General features: G+C 44.7%; 1 protein-coding gene across 1 annotated transcript in view; it reads right to left on the reverse strand.

The window, feature by feature from the left end:
- Positions 1-1,852: 1,852 nt before the first annotated feature.
- Positions 1,853-21,693, reverse strand: part of ZFYVE9 (zinc finger FYVE-type containing 9) — a 68,734-nt gene continuing 48,893 nt past the window's right edge. The window contains exons 11-19 of the mRNA XM_061451259.1: positions 14,962-15,186; positions 12,546-12,628; positions 11,707-11,811; positions 8,399-8,549; positions 7,020-7,100; positions 5,454-5,616; positions 4,289-4,394; positions 3,168-3,344; positions 1,853-2,358 (exon numbers count right to left, since the gene is read on the reverse strand). Coding sequence (XP_061307243.1) covers positions 2,197-2,358; positions 3,168-3,344; positions 4,289-4,394; positions 5,454-5,616; positions 7,020-7,100; positions 8,399-8,549; positions 11,707-11,811; positions 12,546-12,628; positions 14,962-15,186 — 1,253 coding nt within the window. The 3' untranslated portion in view covers positions 1,853-2,196. The remainder of the gene's footprint in view (positions 2,359-3,167; positions 3,345-4,288; positions 4,395-5,453; positions 5,617-7,019; positions 7,101-8,398; positions 8,550-11,706; positions 11,812-12,545; positions 12,629-14,961; positions 15,187-21,693) is intronic.

The raw sequence follows: 21,693 nt of genomic DNA on the forward strand, positions 1-21,693 counted from the left end.
CGTTTTTTGCAGTGTTAACTAACTGAATTTTAAAAGTACAGTTCTTTTTTCTCTAAAACAAGTACTCATTTCTTAACAACATGGTAATTAAGGTCATTTCAAAGGCTATGGTTGAAGCAAACATGTCAGTCACCAGTTGATAGTGTTTTGCACAAACATAATCCAAACCTAAAAGACTTTTGGGGCAAAGGAAGAGAAGAGAAAAGATTTTTCACCTCTTTTACTGCATGATTCAGTGTAACAATGCAACTCGAGGAACTGGAAAGCTGCTGCTGTGGCAAAGCTGGAGAGCAGGCTCTGGAAGGAAGATGGGCAATTTTAGTTTATGGAGTGCTCTTCCAGGAACCAAATCTTGCCTACACTGTGAAGTGTGTCCCAAACCAGTGTGCAGAGGGGAATCAGGAAGCAACCTCAGTTCTGCTCCGCTACACAAATCCATGGGGAGAACAGGGATTGTGTGAGAGTCTTGGTTTCGTCCAGCGTGACCCATGGAGTGAGCTGCACCAAGCCAGCCACCTCCTCCCCGGCACAGAGGTAAGGTCTTGCTCTGATGCCACACTTAACCCAATAGCGTATTAGCAGTAGTAGTGTGCTACCTCTTACTGCCCAGCTTTTGTTTCTGGTGCTGGACCCCAGTTCTCAAGCCACCTTCTCTCCCAGTGCTGGCTGGGGACAGCCATCATTTGCCAACTTGGGTTTGTCAGACTTTGTTTCGAAAGCAGTAGCTATTTATTCACAAGTACTTTCTGTACATACACTGTGCTCTATGCATAACACATTGCTATGTGTGGTTACCTTTTCCTTTTCCCAGCTAATACTGTGTATTTGTTAAAGATCAGCCTCACACTTCCCTTTGGGTGTGAACGGGCACCTGTGTTACCCAAAGTAACCCTGCTGCATCCACCAGAACTGACTGTGAGTAAGGACAGTGCAAGGGTCACCAGAAGTGAGCACCTCTCTTCCCAGGTTAACATTCTGTACAGACAGGAGAAGAAACCTTCGTCCCCTTCCACGGGGAACCCAAACCAGCAGCTCCACATGGCTATGGCTAAACAAACCAACCCCCTAATCCTGCATTCAGCTCTTGCCACAGGTGAGCAGCTTCCCACCGAGAAGGTGGAAACACAGTTCCTGTCTCCGACTGAGTCTCAGTTGCAGCTTCTTTCCCTACTAAAGCCCTCTCGAATGAGCTGGGCCAGGTGCAAGTGTTGGGAGCTGCCCACAAAGCCTTTTTTTCAGCAGAACATGCAGGAAAGAGCAACTCTAGACTTTTAGCATGGGGAAGCTTTTACGTGGGGCTGCTAAGATGAAGTGCAAGCTGCCTCGTATTACATGACACAAGCGTTACACTACAGCGTACAGCGAGGAGGAGACTCAAAGCTGCCCTGGGTGTTACTTCTCTTTAAAAGCAGGACCTACTGGGGAAGAGCAATGAGACGGAACCACGATTTAGGGCTAATATTCCCTCTGCTTTGTAACAGATTTGTAAACAAAGTACAGAATTGCAGAGTTGTTCTAGGAGCCATCATAGGAATTGGCAGAGGTGACAGGGGTTTACAGTAAATAGAGGGGAAAAAAGGAACTAGCCTATCACGCACACAAAACTGCAGTTTACGTAATCCCACCTGCCCTTCTGCTCCTTTGGAGGCACAGACCAATGCAGTTATGGCTGGGTAACCTGCCCCCGTCTCCAGGGCCACTCCAAATGTCTTTCAACCAATAATCTGGTCAAAATAATGTAAACATGACTTCTGAACGTCTACAGCACAGCCACCAGCGCCATGAGGACGAGGTCAGAACGGTGGTCGTGGGGGGGTGGTTCTCACATGTCCATCTACAACCAGGACAAGAGTGGAGTTTCACTTTTTATTTATGCCCCAGTGATCTTCGCACCCGTTTGAGCATTTAGAGTTACATGACTGTAAGTCTTTAAACATGAGCATTTCTCTAAACAGTAACAGAAGTGTATTAGCTGCAAGGATAGCATAGCCATGTTGTAGTATAGAAGCTGCCCTGATCCTCTGGTTGTTGACAATGCATAGACGATTTAGAGTTATGGAACAACTGTCCCTCCCTCCTCCCCCCACCCATTCCCCAATAGTGTTAACAAAAAGCTTAATTTTTCCAGTTTTAAAGTGCAAATGATTCAGATACAACTGCTGCTGGAACAGGTCTGAACAGAAAATGAAGTCCTCTTTATGAGATGTTTTCCAGAATATAAAAGATGAGCTCCATTATGACTGGCCCCTCACTCAACTGACATGCCCCTCCATGAATCACTGGAACTAAGGCACTGTCCAGGTCCTTCATGTATTGAGAGGGCAGTGGCTGTCCATTGCTCCCAGCTTGATAACCAACCTAAAAAATACAAAGTGAGAGGTGGGGGGGTTTACAGAGGACAGGACACAGGCTGCAGTTTGGTGGGCAGGAGGATGAGCTGGGGGAGGTGCTGTGGCCTCTGCCCTGGAAGTTGGATTTAGCAGGCACTAAGGCAGCTTTTCCCCTTGTTTTTGTTCTCCTTTAGGTTCCCAATGGCCACCTACACAGAAGTACCCCACTGCTCTGTCAAAGCAGATCATTCAGACCTGCAGGAACCGCCCCTGTGTTATCAGATTAGCTCAGGCAGTGTTTAAAAGCTGGCTGACACCAGGAACACCTCCACTCCAGGGCAAGGCCAGTTCCCTTCCCAGGGAGCTGTGCTCCCTTATCTCTGCCTTTGGCTTCTGCTGCAGAACACTCCCTAAGGGACCTTTCAGCTGCTCCTCTGTCTCACATGCAGTGTGATCTTCTAAGACCACCCATGCTCAGGAATGCTTTGTGCTCCCCCAATAATACATTTCCTACACTCCCATCTCTTCATTTCTGGTGCAAAGGCCAATTCAGAGTCTTCTCCAAGCATGTGGCAGGCCTGCAGCTCACAGGGCTGGTCCTGGATCTCTGGCTGCAGAGCAGGTGCTGCCAGCTGGCACACAGGGATCAAGCCTGGTGTTAATTCAGGATAGGCACTAGCTTCTCTTTTTAACAGATGGCCCAGAACACCAAACACCAGTCAGCACCACAACACTGGCATCTGATAGTGGTACTTTTTCAACCCAGGGACTGGTTGAAGTGTGTATTCCCTTTCTGAGGAATGAACAAGGGAACAGTTAAAACTATTCAGGACTTACTTGATCCGAGTCGAGTGTAACGCGCAGACCCAGCTTAGTCATTCCATCTTCCTTCAGCAGCTTAAGGTGGGGACAGAGAGCTAAACAGAAAGCCTTTGCCACGTTTTCAGTCAGCCTGCTGTGATCAGCTGGGTCGCTCAGACCATTATGTTGCTCATCATTTTCCAGGAAGAACACCTGCAGGAAAGAGGTGAGACAAGACACAACCCTTGGCTCTTCTAGCAAATAAGGTTACTGAGACACCAGTTAATCTTTCTACAAGTGAGGGCTTAAAGAAGAGCTGTTCAGGGATGACCAGCAAATGACCCTGAAGACAAGACACTTACTTAGGGGAGAAAAAGCAAACTTCAAAAGGAAAGATTTGAACAGCTGTGTTCTCAAAACCCTGTTCTGAGCAAAAGCCTCACACTAGAAATGCACTATTTATTGCACATAGTTTTTAATCAATACCAGCTTTTAAACAGATGTTCATTTCACAGTTTTCCTAGATCTGTACTGCTGTTGTCAGTGAACTTGGCTCTGTTGAGCCCCGTGGACCTGGGAAAGCAGCATACAAAGGGGCAAGCTGCCAAGGGGGTAATGTGGTTCCTCCTGGGCAGGTTAAGAGAAACACTTGAAGAAATCTTCTAACATCAGCATTTGTGTGCTGGCAGAGTCACAGGTCCATCAGCAAGGCAAGCAGTTTCTGCAAGTGACTGATGCCACAGCACCTCCAGTTTAACCTGCACCAGGCTAGAGAGGGTGGCTCAAAAGAACCACTTTATAAAAACAGTTATTTCATCTCCATTTAAAAGGTTGGATTTAATACAAATGCAGGTGAAACCCAACTGGCACCTGGGGTAAGACAGTATTTTTCTGGTCCCACTCCCCCTGTTCTCAAACCGTATGCAAGGAGGTGGCCAGGCCCGCGCATGTACCAGCCATAGGGTATTTTATCCTGCACGATACCACACTGAATGTTTCCTTGCAGGCAGGAAAGTTACTACAGGTTTGGTTTGTTCTGAAGAATTTACTGCTTTCATTCTGGTGAGTGGGGAGAGCAGGTCGAAAGCAGCAGAAGGCTGGAGTTGCAATCCCAAAAGGCCCAAGTGTTGCTTTACATGCAGCTTGTTTTGACTCACCTCCGTCCACCGAATGACCTTTCCATTTGCCTTGTACTCTGAGCCGTGAAATATCTTCACACTTGTTATAGACTCCATTGATTTGCCATCGATAGGGCTCACAACACTGGAAGGGAGGGAAAAGGGTAAGTTCGGACTCAGCAGAAGACATGAGCTGAACAGATACCACTGCAAAAGAACTGCATCAGAATCAAAGGGCAGCTCTGCTGCTGCACCTGAATCCTCAACTGCCTCACTGCAGGGTTTCTCGTAACTGTTCTGCAATTGGAACTGCTACAACACAGCAGCCTAGCCCATCAGCTTAATGGGGCACAGACCAAAATTACCCTCAGAAGGGAACCCAAAGGCTTAAGAGTGCCAAAACCAGTGATCTTAATTGCAACTGCTAATTGTGAGGATGGTGCTGGGCCTGGAGCTTCAGCAGGAGCAGCCTTGTAGGAATGGGCTCAGAGCTGAGGCAGCATCGCCCCTGCAGCCCACCCTGGTCAATGTGCACACACCAGGTGCGGGAGGGATCTTCCTGCAGGTTTTCAGCAAAGCTTTGTACCAGAGCTGAGATCTCAGAGGTGCTAACACAGCAATAAGGCATGGGGTTCATGCATTTGTAACAGTGTAGGCCAGCAATACCTGAAACACTACTTACACAGCCCAGAACTCGATCACAGAGCCTAAGACTGACCTGAAGAGCCCAAAACTACTCTTCCTTCTAGATGCTGAGTCCTTAAATGTACCCATCACAATAACATTTTGCTGACATAAACCTCTTTGTTTTGTCTTAACTATGAAGAATCCAGGTACACTGTTGATGTTCAGCAATTTCATTTCCAGCATTACTTACTGCAAACTAAGCACCAGGAGAGCAAAGTGACCACAATATGCAAGGTTCAGCACTGACTGCTGGAGACAGATTAGTGGTTTCCAATAACTGGGTATTAGCAATGGCAAAAAATCCATAGCATAGACAACTTTCTAGATTGATGCCCCAAAGCTCTGGTACCTCAATTCCATTTTCATTACATTTAATTGCACCTTATCACTCCAAATAGAGGCACAGACTTGTAATTCCTATTGATGTGAAGACTCATGCACCTTGTAAGAGCAATTAAAAGTTTTCACAAACACAGGCAGTCACCATTCAATGTCAAGTGGTTGCTCCTCTGCTTACCCCTTACTGAAGTTTTTATCATCTTCTACCCACTGAATATGAACGTGTTCCTGAGGATCTTCAGCATCTACTTTGCCACATGTAATGGTGAAGTCTTTCATCTCTCTCAAGGCCTGCCTCAAAGAGTCCATGTTCTCAGCGGTTATCTGGACCATTACTCCATCTAGGGAACCAAGAAACCCTCATAAGCCAAGATAAGCCACACTGAACAGAGCCTATGCAGAAAAAGAAACAAACATCCTTCCTCTTTTTCCAACAGAAAGGTTAAAACATCTAGTACAGGAGTCATCAGCAGCAGTGCTACAGAAGACCATTTCTGAACTCTCAGATACCCAAAACACGGCACTGATGAGTGCTGACTAGGGTCACACAAGGGTGAGGGAAGTCCTTCTAACAGGAGAAGTCAGCTATATCAACAGCCACATTAGTTTGCCTCAGAACACGACACCCACTCTAGGCAACCCTCAGGAACCCCATGTCCCTCCATCCCTCCTGCTACCACCTCTGCTGGCACTGAAAGCAGCACTCCAGCGTGACAGGAGCTTGTGAGAAGTCAGTGCTTGCTACACAGTGGCAAATGATACAGCTTTGGCTTGGGTCAGTCTAAATTACCATAGAAATGCCTTGAGAATGAAACACTTCCCCTGTGTACAGCCTCCTTGCCTGAATCCACCTGTACCTCTGTTTAACAGAGGTTAAACTGAACATTAAACCACCACCACCATTAAACCACTTACAGTGCTTACACTAAACCACCAATTTAGACACACAAAATGGTGCAATGACCTACAGATAGTGACTTACAGCAAGAGGGTGACCACGCACCCATGGACTGCACGCTCATTCAGCTGCCAGCTCACAAGCTGGTGCAGCTGAAGGAGCTCCTGCTCATCAGTGGAGCTCGCTGACTGACTGCATGCGTGGGCTTCTCGCATACCTCACTCGCACTGTAAGGAGCACACTTAAACCACTCCTGCCTGCACTGTCACATCTGCAGTGAGGTTAGACTACAAAGTTCTGTCTCAGCTAATGAGCAGGAACAGTTTTCAATGCAGTGTGTGCAGTCAGGGTTTGTCTCTGTGACATGACAACCGGTGGAAGAGGAACAAACAGCATCAGAGAGGTACCAGCTCAACAATCTCAACTTGTTGTGTTCTCATCTGCCCACATACAAACGTATAAACAATGCACATCCCTAACTGTGTGTAAAGCAGAGCTATGTGTGAACAGAATAAGTTCAGCAGGGCTTTCTCTCCTGGTCTGTGGAATACGCATTCCATAGTTCTTAGCTTCACAATGTCCTCATTCAACCCAAACCAGTAAACTGGCCAGAGGCACACAAGTGAGGTATTTCATATTCTTGTGTCCCTGTTCTACAGCATCTGGACAAGTTCCTCCTCATTAAAGGAAACAGGGGATTTGGGTTTTTTTTTGCTAAGAAATAGGTTAAAGCTGAAGCAGCAACATGATTCAAATGCCCAAGGCGTAACAGCAGAGCCCTGCTAACCACAGAGCCAAGCTGTATTAAGAAAGCAGTGTGCTTTAAGCAAGCAGTTCAGTTCTTACCTTCTACTATACTGGATTTGGCAAGGTAGCCTGAAGAGGATTTTAAAGCTCCACTGAACACAAAGAAGCTGGCACCGGTCACTGCAACAACAACAACAGGAGTGACTTAGTGATGCTTTTGTCTGAACGATGCCTTACATGAGCACCAGGTAATGCAGCCCTAGCATCTGAGGGTGATTAATCAAACACTACTTAGAATTATGGCGACTTTAATGCACCTCTCAGCTGATGTATGGAAGGCCAAATTCACCGAGTTATTTTCTAAACTGGAAAAGAGTTTCTGTCAACCTTAATGAATGCTCGTATTTCATCACTCTCCCCACACACACCTTTAAGATTCAGGACTATTAATTTAGGGTAACCAAGTACATAATTACCTTCTAAATGTTCCCACACAGCTGGCAAGGCCACAGCTCAAAGCCGCCTGATTTAAAAGTAAAATGCTCTTAAATGACCACTGAGCATCGTGAAATTCCTGATGGAAATCCCTCTTCTTGTCCCTCATGTAAAAGTCAGGTAAGCCCATCAGTCCCAATATACTCCCTGGAGTGACTGGGGATACTTGCAGAACATAAAAGCTGGCCTCTGTCTCGCTTGTTCTCATTTAGAGATAGTTGAAATGTCTTTGCCAGAAGTTTTCCCCAAACCCACAGTATTTTCATTCCCAGCACAGTGCTGCTGCAGCCTTTCAGCCTCCAACAAAAATAAAGCCTGGAAATTAGATGGTCTAATTGAAGGGAACAAACGTTTCTTGAAGCTGCATTATTAAAATGCTGCTGTGGTTGGTTATTCCTATTTACCTTTCTCTCAGACTAAACCTAAGCTTCCTCCTTTCTCATAGTATAGGATGAGCACAGGCAGCCACAGCCTCACCTGTAGTCTCCAACTGTGCTAACGACACCTCTCATTAATAATCTAGAGATGTTGCCTAAGCCAGTTAGAGCACTGTGACCTCTGGAGCAGCACAAGTCCTGGGCTGTACTGTGCAAGCAGCGTTACTATATTTGCAAGGGGGGAAGCTGTTGTGTGCTTTATTCTATGTCTGCTTGATCTATGCAGTTGGCTAGAGCACCTCTTGGACAAATCCAGAGCAGCACTGTTGGCCTAGAGAGGAGGGATGTGCAAACTGCACAGTGTGCCCCCTGACATCCGAGATCATGGATTGTGTGAGAGGAACAGAACACCAAAGGGGTAAAGGGCAGACAGAGCAACACGTTACTATTCCTTGCGCTGCACTTGTCTAACTCCCAAAGCTGCCCAGCAGTCAGAATTGTTTTCTCAGGGTCTAACAAACTCAGTTACACGCAGACAAACCCAGTTCTGACAGATAACACAGAGGGCAAAGAGGGTCCAGCCTCCTCGTGGACCCCCATTCTCACCCTTCCTCGGCTGGTTATGGATGCTGATGGCCTGTGTCTGGTAATTCCCGTCGTCGTTCTGAACACACACCAGATGTGAGTCTGCTTTCTCGTTGAAGCACGCTCCCCCTGCTAGGACATGCTCGTTGGATTTGTTCATGGCTTTCATCATCTGCAAACAACAAGGTTTATCATTCCTACCCTGCTTGTCAAGAGCTACCATAAATAGGGGATTCTTGGAACAGTTCAATTGGACAGAGCACTGAGAGCAAGCTTGTCACCAGCGCTCATATTCTCATGTCAGATTTTAGCACTCAGAACCATAAGCTGCTTTTGAAAAGAGGGTTCAGGTCTTGTCCTGTTTAGATGCTTTAAAGTACCTTTTATGTAATTAAGATAAATGGTACAAGGGCTAGCTGAGCTATCCAGGCTGCAAAAGCTATTATCACTAGCTGGTTTAGAACAATAAATTCACAGGAAAACACATTAGAAAAACACTGAGAGACAAAACCTGGCTTTTTTACACAGCTACAGTTGCTTATAACATAAATCATGTTGCCTCCCCACTTCAGTGAGGGACTGACACTCAGAGCTGCAGCATTTAATCCTGGTTGTGCCTCGACCAGCTACCAAAGCTTTAGCATCCCTGTGCTTTACCTGTGTGAACTGCAGAAATTGAGATCAAAGTCGCCAATCTGAAGACTTCTTAAAGAGATCTGAACCACAAATCCCCAGAATAAGGTTAATTCTCTGCAAAGGAGGCCTCCAAAACATTTGTGATGCATCTGCACTTCAGTCTTGCTGATTATCATCTAACACACCCAGTTACCTGCCTTGACAAATGTGAGTTACAGTTTCTTTCCTTTTCTCCTCTCTTCCTTTTCATGGAAGCTCAGACTATGAGGTTTTTATCCAAACTAAACCTGAGGGAGTCACCTATCTACGCAATTTGCTTCAAACCCGAAAAATCATGTTTACTTAAACCCTTATGAGAAGGAAAATGCTGAGTTATTTGACATCTCTTAACAGCACTCCCATCCTCTGCAGCTGATAAGCATGCACCCTACACACAATGCATTTATCTCTCTCAGTCTAACATAAAGCCTTAATTATAGTGTCAGGAACATTAGCTGATGCTCGCTATTGACAAATGTGCACAGGTGTAATGTTTGGGGAGCAAACTTAATTAAGATTTCACATCAGACAACAGTGTATTTCATTATCTAGTTCATCATGTCGTGCTCCAGAAACAAGACCAGAGCTCAGCAGCAGCTTTATGGGGCCTCATAGTTGTCTTTTGTGTAACAGAAAACAAGTGGACACGGTAGGGGAGTGGAACTAGATGAGTTTTAAGGTCCCTTGCAACCCAAACCATGCTATGGTGCTATGGCAACTGTGCTTTGGGACAAGGCAACTGATTAAAAAATGACAGTCACCTTTGCTGAGGGACTAAACAGGCAGCTAACTATCACTGTAAGCTGCAGAAAATTTAAATGATTTGAAGACAAAAATATGTATTTCATAGGAAAACTATATATTAGTGTTTGTTAATTGCAGACTAAATCTCATGCACTGATTAGATGTGGAGAATTCAAAGTGAGCTTTTCACTTTCTAGATAGCTTGAGTGACACGCTTCTAATTAAATACTGCTTTACATGGGGAAAAGGTCTTGTGGTTTAATTCATCTTAATTCAAACTACATTCAGATGAAAAAACTCTAGTAATTCAATTTTCCATCCTGATTGCAAGTACCTGCAGTACTGCGTTCAGCTCTGGGAGCCCCACCACAAGAGGGACATGGACCTTTTGAAGCAAGTCCAGAGGAGGCCATGACTGTGCTCCAAGAAGCACCTCTGCTATGGAGACAGACTGAGAGAGCTGGGCTTGGGCAACCTGGAGAAGGTTCTGGGGAGACCTGAGAGCAGCTTCCAGTGCCTAAAGAGGCTACAAGTAACCTGGAGAGAGGCTTTTGACAAGGGCCTGTAGGGACAGGACAAGGGGAATGGCTTTAACCTGACAGAGGGGAGATTGAGATTAGATACTAGGCAGAAGTTCTTCCCCTGTGAGGGTGCTGAGGCACTGGCACAGGGTGCCCACAGAAGCTGTGGCTGCCCCATCCTTGGCAGTGTTCAAGGCCAGGTTGGACACAGGGGCTTGGAGCAAGCTGCTTGAGTGGAAGGTGTCCCTGCCCGTGGCAGGGGTTGGAACTGGATGAGCCTTAAGGTCCCTTCCAATGGAAACCATTCTGTGATTCTATAGATAAATAACTAACACCGATTTCATTTAAAAAGTGGAATCCTTGCTTCACTCTGGAAGGAGAATCCAAGCATGGTGCAGAGATTTTGCTCAGCTGCCTAACGCAGCAGCATCGTCACAGCCCAGCTTAGTGTAGTGTCTAACAGGACCAAAGCTGATGCGCTCACCAGCATAACGCACAGCTAACGCTCCCTGAGCTGCACCCTGTGCCCATCCCTATGTAATTCATGCAAACTTCACTGACCTCTTCTGTTACCTTACAGCTGCATCAAGAATTAATATGCCCTTTAACAGACCCTTTATCTTCCTGCTTCAGCAGTTTCATCTTTTACAAACCTCGCATCAGAACACTCCTTCCTTTATTTCAATTTATTTCTTTGTCCTCACTGCTATTTCACTCAAATGCTTCTTGCAGAGAAACTCTCTTGAGATAAAACTGCATTCTGCTCTGATTCTGCAAAACCTTACAAATACCAGTTTGCCCAGGTGATTTGCTCTCACCCCAACTGCTGACTGGTTTCAAAATACCAAGTTACCCTCTCCTCTTTAGACAGAACACAAAATCAGTCACTTTCTCCAGTGTTCTCTTCCACTGTTGTTCAAATCCCTTCTCACTTGGTTCTCAACAGCACCACACATCCTAAAGACTCCAACTGGTTTTGGCCCACCAGAAATCAAGGATAAAATTTAGATGACGAGAGAAGTTTTAAATAAAATAAACCAAGCACCAATAAATGCACACACAACATATGTGAGGAAAGCTAATGCACTTTTTCCTCCCAGTTTACCTCAAGTTCATCAGCTTATTTGCTCAAATCAAACCAGTATTACACTTCGTATGTCAACAGGTAAAAACCTGAAGAGAAAGGAGTCTAAGAGTTTAATAAATACTAAATTGAATGGCATTTGAGGGAGAAGCCAGCCTCCCCCCCTTTCCAAAGATGTGTGCATCCTGCATTTCTCATCTGAGGCAGTTTTCCCTAGTGGTAGCGCATAAAACAAAAAGCCTTTAGATCCCAAGTCCTCCAACCACAAAGAAGCTGCACACAAATGTATTTCTTATAAGCATTACCTCATTATATCTGTTGCTGGGAATTTTGATGCTGGTTTTTCTGACTTCCATATCAACCACTAAACCTTGGACAACAGGCAGCGTGTATTGGTAATTTCTGAAGTCCTGGTAATTAAAACATGTTTTTAAAAGTTAGGCATGATCAGCATCATTAACACTGTAGTTTCATAACTATCCTGGTGACTACCAGTTAGCCCATTAAAACAATTGTAATGAGGGACTGACAGGCAGGGAGGGATGCAGACATCACAGCTTGTAACCTATATAATGGAAGAACACAAATGAAAAAGCATCACCGTGACTGTTAAGTCATTTCAGTGATTTTCTTACATCAAAATTAATATTCTCCAGCCTTGAATGTCATCACTATAGGTAAGAAAATTTGCCCTCTGTATGCCATTACATTACTGGATATTAGCCTTTCTAGCAGTTGAGATTAAGTCACACATCAAAGAGAATTTTCTATATTGGAAACATTAGCAAATTAGGAAGAGCTAATAATTCTACTTCATTTGAAGTGCTGTATAATCAGAGAGCTGTGACTGCACACTTTGATGACCTAGCACTTCTGAGGAGAGAATTCAAGCAACTAATGCACTTGCTTCCAGATCCAAACACCTCAGGTGGTGGGGGTTTGGATGTTGATTTGGGTACCTTGTTACAATTCACCGTGTTGTTGAAAGCTAACATCCAACATCAGGCAAATTCACCCACATGCCCACTATTTTCCTCCTGTCATCTTCTAAACCTGCCTACTACTGCACACAACAGGAGTACAGTTCTCCCCACACTGACCCATTCACACTGATGGAACACGCGAATTGAGTCTCAGCACTTACTGCGAGAAGGTTCATGATGGTGTGTCCAGTCTCTCCAAACAAAGGCTTGCGAAATCTGACACTAAAAAGTGGGCATGGATAAACTAGGATAAAAGAAAACAGAAACAGGTCAGACTGAAATTAACACACTGAGATTCTGCAAAACCAGACTCGCATACAATCTCTCTAGTTCAATATGGTAAGCAGCAGCAAAAGAAGAGCCTGGAAGGCCAGTTTAAGAAGCAAAAGGGAAGAAGGCTTTAACTTTCTAATGCTCCCTATATGTGTGTCGTGGCTCCTTGCCCACCACACTAGAAACAGTAAGAATTATGTGGGATGCTTACAAGTGCCACGCTGCAAGACTGAACCTAGTGACCTGGACGCTGACTGCAGAGATGACCTTTCTAAATGCTTTTCTCAGCCCACTTCTTGGAAATAGCTTCTTCCTCTCTTATGACCATCCTGCCGCTCTCCACTATGGCACTGTAAGCTTTTAGCTTCTGTGGCTGATGTGTGCGACATTCAAGTGGTAATACAGATTCTTTCCTTTTCTGTGTTCATGTTTTCGGAAGAATATTGCAAATTCTCCACAGGATTATGTCAAAAGCAATTAAAAGGACATTTATGGTATGTCGGCAATGCAAACCATCCACATTCCTTGGCTGACTTAGCCATCCTTGTAAAACATCTATGATGCAATTCGAAGTGTAGTGTATGGATCTGGCTGCATGACATTATGTTGCAGCAGAAGCCATAACAATGCTTGAACCGTGACTCACACAGTAATACGTAATGCCAAGGTTTTCTAAACAGATGTTTGAAGGAAGGTTCCTGAACTACCCTCAGGCAAACACAGCCTGATTTCCCAAAATGCCACACATCTTCACAGCGCCCAGTGCAGCCAGAAGGGGCTCAGCAGGTTGGAAGAACATCATCAGGATTTCCTGAGGGAAATAAGCTCCAGCTTCTGCTCACTGATGCGATATCTGGACAGCATCGCAGCTCCCACATGCACACCATACAGCTGACCAACTCATGCCCAGTGTCCTGAGGCACCAAGAAGTGCTGAACGTCCCATGCCTGCCACCCTGGCTGCTTACAGCAGCTCAGCTACGTCCCAGATGCATAAAATACCCCAAGATTGAGCTGTGTGATTGATCTGCTGATGCTCAGCAGACATTGGCTGGACATGCAGCAGCCCACAGTGACTCCTGCATCTGATCTGCTGCACAGCCAGCAGTGCTGAGCAAATGGCTGATATCTGCCATTCCACCAGAAAAGAGATGTATCCAAGAACATTTGGGATACAAATGCAGCCCTTTTCCAGAGGGGACTGAGCAAGTGACCTGCAGTCACAACTGTCACAGCACAAATGAATACCCCTAAATCCAAATCACAGCTATAGAACTGGTTTGGTTGCTGCCCAACATACTCCAAGCAGGTATTTCTGTTCGTGAGTATCATTTGTTTCTGTGCTAAAAAACAGATGTCACATCCAAAATATGAGCATCTTTGTTTGCTTTTCTAAATGTTGATGGGAATAAATACACTGCTTAAAAACCTCATCGATATACACACAAAAACATACACACCTTTAACACTGGTTCTTCTGACAAGTCTACCTTACAGCTCTCATCCTCAGGCGGCAAAGTTTGAAGACTTCCCTTTTCCTCTCCAATGACATTGGTATTTTATAAATAAATCCCAGTGTTCCCTAAACATCTCAAGTTAAATTTGCAAATCCCTAGAAAGCATATTCTAAAACTTATTTTGTTAATAAGTAATGAAAAGGTTTTGCAGAGAAATGCAGAGACCATTTTTACAGTAATTCAGATTTATAGGATGCTCCAATTAAAACTGCAGATGAGCCCACCAGGGTGGACAGATACCCGGTAACCTATTTGCTCCAGCAACAGCAAATGTCTTTTGAAAAAGATCTGATCCTAACTTTATGCTATTTTCAGGCTAACTGCTATGATTTTGTCCAGCTGAAACACGTTCTCCTCTGCAGCAAACTGCCAGGTCAGCTGCCCCTGCACACATATTGTTACCCTCTGGAAAATGAGTGTGGTTCTAAACACCTAAAAGCAAAAGCTTCCATTTCAGCATTGAAAGAACATCTCTCCCTTGTCCTAACTGCACATAACTGTCTTTCAGGTCACTCACTGAACTACAAACATGCTCAGACCTAGATTTGTCTCCACAGAAATCTGCCTGATGAGCCAGTACAGTTGTAAATAGACTGCAAGCCCTACCACCACCTCAGTACTTCTGTGCTATTAGCTGGATCCAACGTGGGCATCCAACACAATTGATACTTGCCTCTTTAAGCTTGTGTGTCTTTGACAGGTAACAATCTAGGGCTGGGTGTGTGCCCTACACCAGAATACATTCCCCTGCAGAACTAATTGCAGCTGGAGGAATGCATGTTACTTACGTCTGTATTCAGCTCCAAGTCTCAACATCAGCCGAATGGGAAACACTTTAGCCCAGGGAGTCTCCCATTTCTGAATGAGGATGCCAAACAAGTACGGTGGGGTTGGGAGCACCAGGTCTTGCAGGGACTGATATGTAGCTGCCACGTACAAGAACCCTCCATGTTCTTTGCTTCCAAGGAAGCTCTGGCTGAAAAACGAGTGTCCCAGGTTGCCAACAATGTTACCTATGAAAAACAAATGCTCATTACTTCATTGGACTGAGAGCTATATTAAGAATGTAGAGTTTTCCAGAGGGGGAAAAAGTCCATATTAAACTCACTTTGTTTCCTGAACCATTGATGTCTATTTATTACACAAGAAACAATGTTTTGCTGCACAAAGGGGCTCAGGTTACATCTTATGCAAAACTGTTATGGAATAACTGCTGCAGACTAAAGCCACCAAAAGCCATGGCATTTCTGGTTGATCCCCCATTGGTGACACATGTACTCAGTGACTATCACCAGTAGGAAGGTAGGTTTCGTGGGAATACATGCACGTACCTTCATTTCTGCACCTGGCTGAGAGAGCCATGCCTGCAAGTGTTACCAGGACAGTACATACAACCACAGACTTACCACCTCTCCCGGGACAGCAGGGGGGAGGCCAGTGATCTGTCTGTTTCAAGTGGTAAAGGCAGTATAACAGAAGGGATGATGCATCCCAGGGATAGCCAGGGAAAGGAAGGATGGCTCAGGCCAGGACTGCTGCCAAGGAAGTGGTACCTGCAACCTCACCCTAGCACCACACAAGCACCAAAGAAAGCCTGTTTTCAGTGTCTGGCAGATACTCAAGGGGTTTCCACTTGCAGAAGCTGCTGTTGACTGAACTTTTAGATGCAGCTATGATTAAAGGAGAGCTGTGAACCTGATCAAATAATTTGTGCCCACTGGTTGTCCCTCTACTTAAGCAAACTGCTGGGGTGCCTGCTCAGACACACACTGAAAATCTGGGTCATTTTAAGAATTACACAAAAGGGTGTTTATTTCATTAGTATACTTAATGTAAAACACAACTGAGAGAGACACAGGGGAGAAACATCACTGACTTTTACTCCCATTTTTACTCTTTGATGCTCTCAATTTCCAAAAATGTTTACTCCAGAAGGGCTGAATGACTCTGAATGTTGATTAGACTATTATAGCATCTAACACAGCATTTAACACTGAAGCAAAGAACCATGGTGTGATTCCTTTTATCAAATGACAACAGCATGCAAATAATGTACAGAACAGCTGATCACAATTTCTCCATAGGAAGATGTGAATATTAACAGTGCTGATTTGCTCTCAAAGAAGAACACAAGCAATTTCAGAGCTCATGGTGTGATTGATCACACCACGCATGAGGAACCACATGGGTCTGAGACACTCATGCAGACCTCCTGGGCTTCTGCAGCAATCCCAGGCTTTCCCACCTGCAGACACAGACCGGTAAATAGAACTTTCTCCTCCTTCTCCACCTCCACCACCACATAATTCACCACCTTATGAAGTTTAACCATGCCAAGTGCAAGGTCCTGCACCTGGGTCAGAGCAATCCCAGGCACAGCTACAGGTTGGGCAGAGAAGAGATTCAGAGCAGCCCTGCGAAGAAGGACTTGGGGGTGTTGGTTGATGAGGAAATGAACATGAGCCGGCTTCAGTGTGTGCTTGCAGGCCAGAAAGCCAACCGTATCCTGGGCTCCATCAAAAGGAGCCTGACCAGCAGGTACAAGGAGGTGATCCTGCCCCTCTACTCTGCTCTTGTGAGACCTCACCTGGAGTATTGTGTGCAGTTCTGCTGTCCTCAACATGAAAAGGACATGGAACTGTTGGAACAAGTCCAGAGAAGGGCCACGAGGATGATCAGGGGACTGGAGCACCTCCCGTATGAAGACAGGCTGAGGAAGTTGGGGCTGTTCAGCCTGGAGAAGAGAAGGCTGCGTGGAGACCTCATAGCAGCCTTCCAGTATCTGAAGGGGGCCTATAGGGATGCTGGGGAGGGACTCTTCATTAGGGACTGTAGTGATAGGACAAGGGGTAACAGGTTAAAACTTAAACAGGGGAAGTTTAGATTGGATATAAGGAAGAAGTTCTTTCCTGTTAGGCTGGTGAGGCACTGGAATGGGTTGCTCAGGGAGGTTGTGAATGCTCCATCCCTGGCAGTGTTCAAGGCCAGGTTGGACAGAGCCTCGGGTGACATGGTTTAGTGTGAGGTGGCCCTGCTCAGGGGGGTTGGAACTGGATGATCTTAAGGTCCTTTCCAACCCTAACTATTCTACGATTCTGTAATGGAGTGTTTGTATTTGAACTTCAGGCAGGCTCCAACATGCACATCAACTGGACAGTAACTGAAGGGTTTCTCCCTTTTACACAAGACACATACAGGCACACTCACACTAGGTTTTAAGTACATAAAAACATGAGTCACAAAAGTGCAACTCTGACATCCTCAGTAATACAAGTATGGTATTCAAGCTAAGCCTTCTCTATTTTTATGCTGTAAAACAGCCTAAAGATCATACACAAGCATTTAAAAATGCAAGACAAATAAACACAGGAGGTACTGTTCTGGCCAGCAAAGGAAAGGATAACTGATGAGTCCTTTCAGATCTGCCCTTACATCAGACCCCTGTGAAAGTCTCAAATGACAGCACCTCTCCACAAAGCCAGCACCAGCATGACAATAATACAGCTGCTCCTGCCCTGCTCTGGAGATGTGGCCATGCTACTTTGCACCCCTCCAAACAGACCACGTGGGCATAGCCACCACTGAGCATTACCTCCTTCACATGACCTTGAGACCTCCAGCTTTAAATACAGCTACTGGTCTTTAAGCAAAAGGCTCCTTCTATACTCCAGCTGACAAAGCTCAGGGCTTTCCCTGCTATCCAAATGTATGAGCATCTTAGTGGAATTTTTTTTTGGTCTGTACCCACAAGTTGTTGCATAAACCAAGTTCTCAAGTTCTCTATTACAAGGTTGCTTCAGCAGCCCAGGCACTCCATGGCAGGGTACAGCTCATTTGTACATTGCCACTGTCCTGTGAAGCTGATCTGTCATTTTACAGATACACACAGAGCTGCCACCATCGACCTAGATCGTATTTCAGAACCCTTACAGTGGCTACTTCTGCAATGCTCAGCTGAGCATACTTGATGAAAAGTAGCTACTGGTCAAACCGAAGGACTAACATGATTAATAGAGCCACATCAAATGCTGTCAGCTGCTGAAAAGCATCGATCCTGCTCATGTGCAAATGCCTTTCCCTGTCAGCCTGTGCTGTGACACTACTGCTTGCTCAGTGAATACACCGCTAATGCACCAAGTCAGGCATCATGCTGGTGAGTGCAAACCAATGTATCAATTAGTGCTCATGGAAAAGATTTTCACGTATCTAAAATAGCTGCTGGCACTTCTCTATCTCAGCACCACTCGTTTGCTTTTGCAGTTCCCACCTACCCTCACTAATCTCCTCTTCTTCATTTATAACTTCCTTTTCCTCTTCCCATCTGTTCTTACCCAAATAGAAGTTACAGGGCCTGATAGTAAAATTACTTGGTGAGGTTCTCACTTCCAACAACATGACCATAATAATCCTTCCTAACCTTAAAACGTTTAAAGCATATGAACTGCTAAGCAGAACTGAATTGTGCACCCTTTTCTGAGGCACCTTCTACGTGAAAGAGGCTAGGCAAAGTGAAGCTGTACAATGCCATACAGCTCTGAGACGTGTGATACTGCCCACTGGGATGACAAAGCAATCAGACATTTCCACTTGTGACTGATGCCAAGTGCTGCAGCAGAAGGGGACGACTACTTATGTTTTCCGTTCAGGAGATGGAGCTTCGAGGCTCCAGGCTTGGGATGCCTTAACAGGAATTTTTTCAGCCAACAGAAACATGAAAAACCCCCTCAGAGTGGAATCTGCAACTCAGCTTTTCAGCACTGCGCTACCATAAGCCACAGCATTCACTGAAAGTTACTCCTTTTGACACATGCAACTGTCGCAGTGCAAACTCCAATAGGGTACCACTAACAAAAGGAGAAACCATTGGGATTAGGTAGTTGTGCTGCAATTCATTGTTCATAAGAGCATGCAAGAGCCTGCCGTCTGGAGAGCATGGGAAGAATCAAGCGTTTTCATACACACCTCTCTAGTGCCTAACCAGCAAACCCAAGTCAAAAAACCCTCTCTGGGCTTTCAGCTTGTCCCACAAACATTTCTGCACTGACCAGGGCCTGCCAGCCTTTCCTGTCATGTCTCTGAAGGTGGTTCCAGGTCAAGCCCCCGCTGATGAGTTGCTATTACCAGCCTGACATGGTCAAACCCAACCCACTGCACTGTTACACATTTTAAGCCAAGAACTGTGTTTCAGAAGCTCAGAGGAAGCGTGGCTCTCAGAAAAGCTTTCAAACAAAGCTATCCTTCTCAAAAGCATGTAATTTACAAAATATCACAACTTCCTTTCTAAACAAGTAATCTCAGAGTGAACAGAAAGGTGCTTTTCCTTATATTAAGTTCTAGCACCTGACATCAGACAACTGACATTATTCAGAAGTGCCTGAAGTGTGGATGATGCATCTAAAGCAGCTCTGCAGGAGGTTAGTACTTACTCTCTTCTCAGTTATGCTGGGTTACCCTTGACTTTAAATCCTAAGCAGCTCTATAAAGTCCTTTAAAAAATCCCACACTTTTAACCACTGATGTGACTTTCTCTTCAGTCACGATCTATGCTGTTTTGAATTCTTCACGTAAGTATCTTCCCCTGATGAACAATATACTTTGCATATCAGTCTGGCAATCCCCTCTGGACTCAAATAAAATAGTTTATATCAGGAAAGATAAAGAAAATAGATTCCTGCATTTGTTTATTGCCCTCAATATATAGTGAAGCCAGTTAGGTGCATTTATCAAAACCAGTAAGCTTAAACTCCTTATACATGCTTCATATCTTTTGGTTAATCCCAGATCAAAAAGCATCCAGTCTCAGGGAAGGCATCAAATGTGGCTTGGGCATCTGTATGGCCTCATTTCATTGTCATCAGTAACAACCAAGAACTGCCAAGTACCAAACCCCGTGCCAGCATCCTGAAAACCCAAGTGTCTCAGTTCTGTAGCAAGAGATGCAAAGCAATAGTCACCTGGGAACAATCCTGCCAGACGGATTTTCCTCAAGAGCATATGACCACAAAAAGCAATACAAACCCTGTCACTACCATATCGAGAGTGACAGAGAGGTACAGAAGAGACAAGACCATGAATGCAACTTGATGACACATCTGTAGCAGACGCCAACATTGAGAAAACCCATGAAACTCAACACTCAACATTCTGACCATGCTCAGTATCTTTTTATTGAAACACATCAGCAAGTTATTTGTATTGGCAAGGGCCATAATGCTTCACTTACTATCACTGTGAGTAGCAGTTACCAGCATTCAAAACTTCCTCAGACTACTCTGCAGCAGTCTCCTAATCAATCACTATCACACCTTATATGATGTTTGATTTTCCACATTACACTTGCAGGAGTATATTACTCACTCAGTTAATCTGTTCTCTGTTCAGAACATCTACATGGGCTTCTTTATACATCTACTCTGTATTAGCTACCACCTTATTTAATTAAAATCAGGCTGGGTAAAATACACACAAGACCATGACTGGGATAGATCCATCCTGACCCTGAATATCCCCAAACTCAGGGCAATTACAAAGCTATTTCAAGCAGTTGCCAGATTTGCATTTTCACTACCAAAGTAACAGTAGCATTTATTGTATTCCATCAAAGAGCTAATGCACTAGGGCGTATCTGGCAGCTCTATATTGACACATGCAACTGCTTCAAAGTACCCATTCAGACAGACAGAAGTTCTCATTTTTCCATTCACTAGACCTCCTGCCAGGCTTATAGCCAACAGACAAGGATAATCATGGGATTACTACTACAACAGTACAACTACTACAACCACAACAGAAATCATTAGCTTCCCATTTCCAAACAAGAAAAACAGCACAGCGGGGAGTTTGATGACGGAGGGGCCAGAGGAAAAATAAAGTGATGGAAACTGAACAGCAATTAAGAGTTGCCTTAATTAACAGCTTTACAATCTATAACTCACATGCATACAGCCTACAGTGAAAAATGCCATTTTTCCTTCAAAACCTCTCTGTTGCTTTACTATTATAAAGTCCTAACACCAGACCATAGCTTGAGGTTGAGGATTTCTAGTAACAAAACTAAGGAAAGTTGGTGCTGCAGCAGCCTGACATCTTACCTATACTGAAACAGGAGATGAATCTGAAGGACAAACTGCAAAGCATTGAGTGTGCAGACTAAATGTCCCTGCCTGCAGGTCTGGAGGCTGAGCTCTGCTGCTGTCAACTACCTGCACATGCAAGAGCCATGCTCTGAAAGGAATACCTAGCACAGAGGAAAGGACTCAGCCTCAAGAAACAAGTTATCCCCCAAGGAAAGCAGAAACATTTGCACATACAAGTCTGTGCTTCTAGGCTTGAATGCAGAATTCAAACTTGAGCAAGAAAAGCTGATAGATATGACCCATGAAAAAATAATGTGCTATAGATATGGGCTTTAATTAAATAAACAAAAAGGGAATGTTGTATTTTTCAGCAGAAAACAAAATCAACAAGAAACCCCAAATCACTCTGCAACAAATTCAACATCGCTAAATGTAATTCTTGTT

The sequence above is a fragment of the Pezoporus flaviventris genome, unplaced genomic scaffold, assembly GCF_033815535.1.
Source record: "Pezoporus flaviventris isolate CSIRO_AGI_PZ_B2104156 unplaced genomic scaffold, CSIRO_AGI_Pfla_v1 ptg000013l, whole genome shotgun sequence".
Taxonomy (NCBI): Eukaryota; Metazoa; Chordata; class Aves; order Psittaciformes; family Psittacidae; genus Pezoporus; species Pezoporus flaviventris.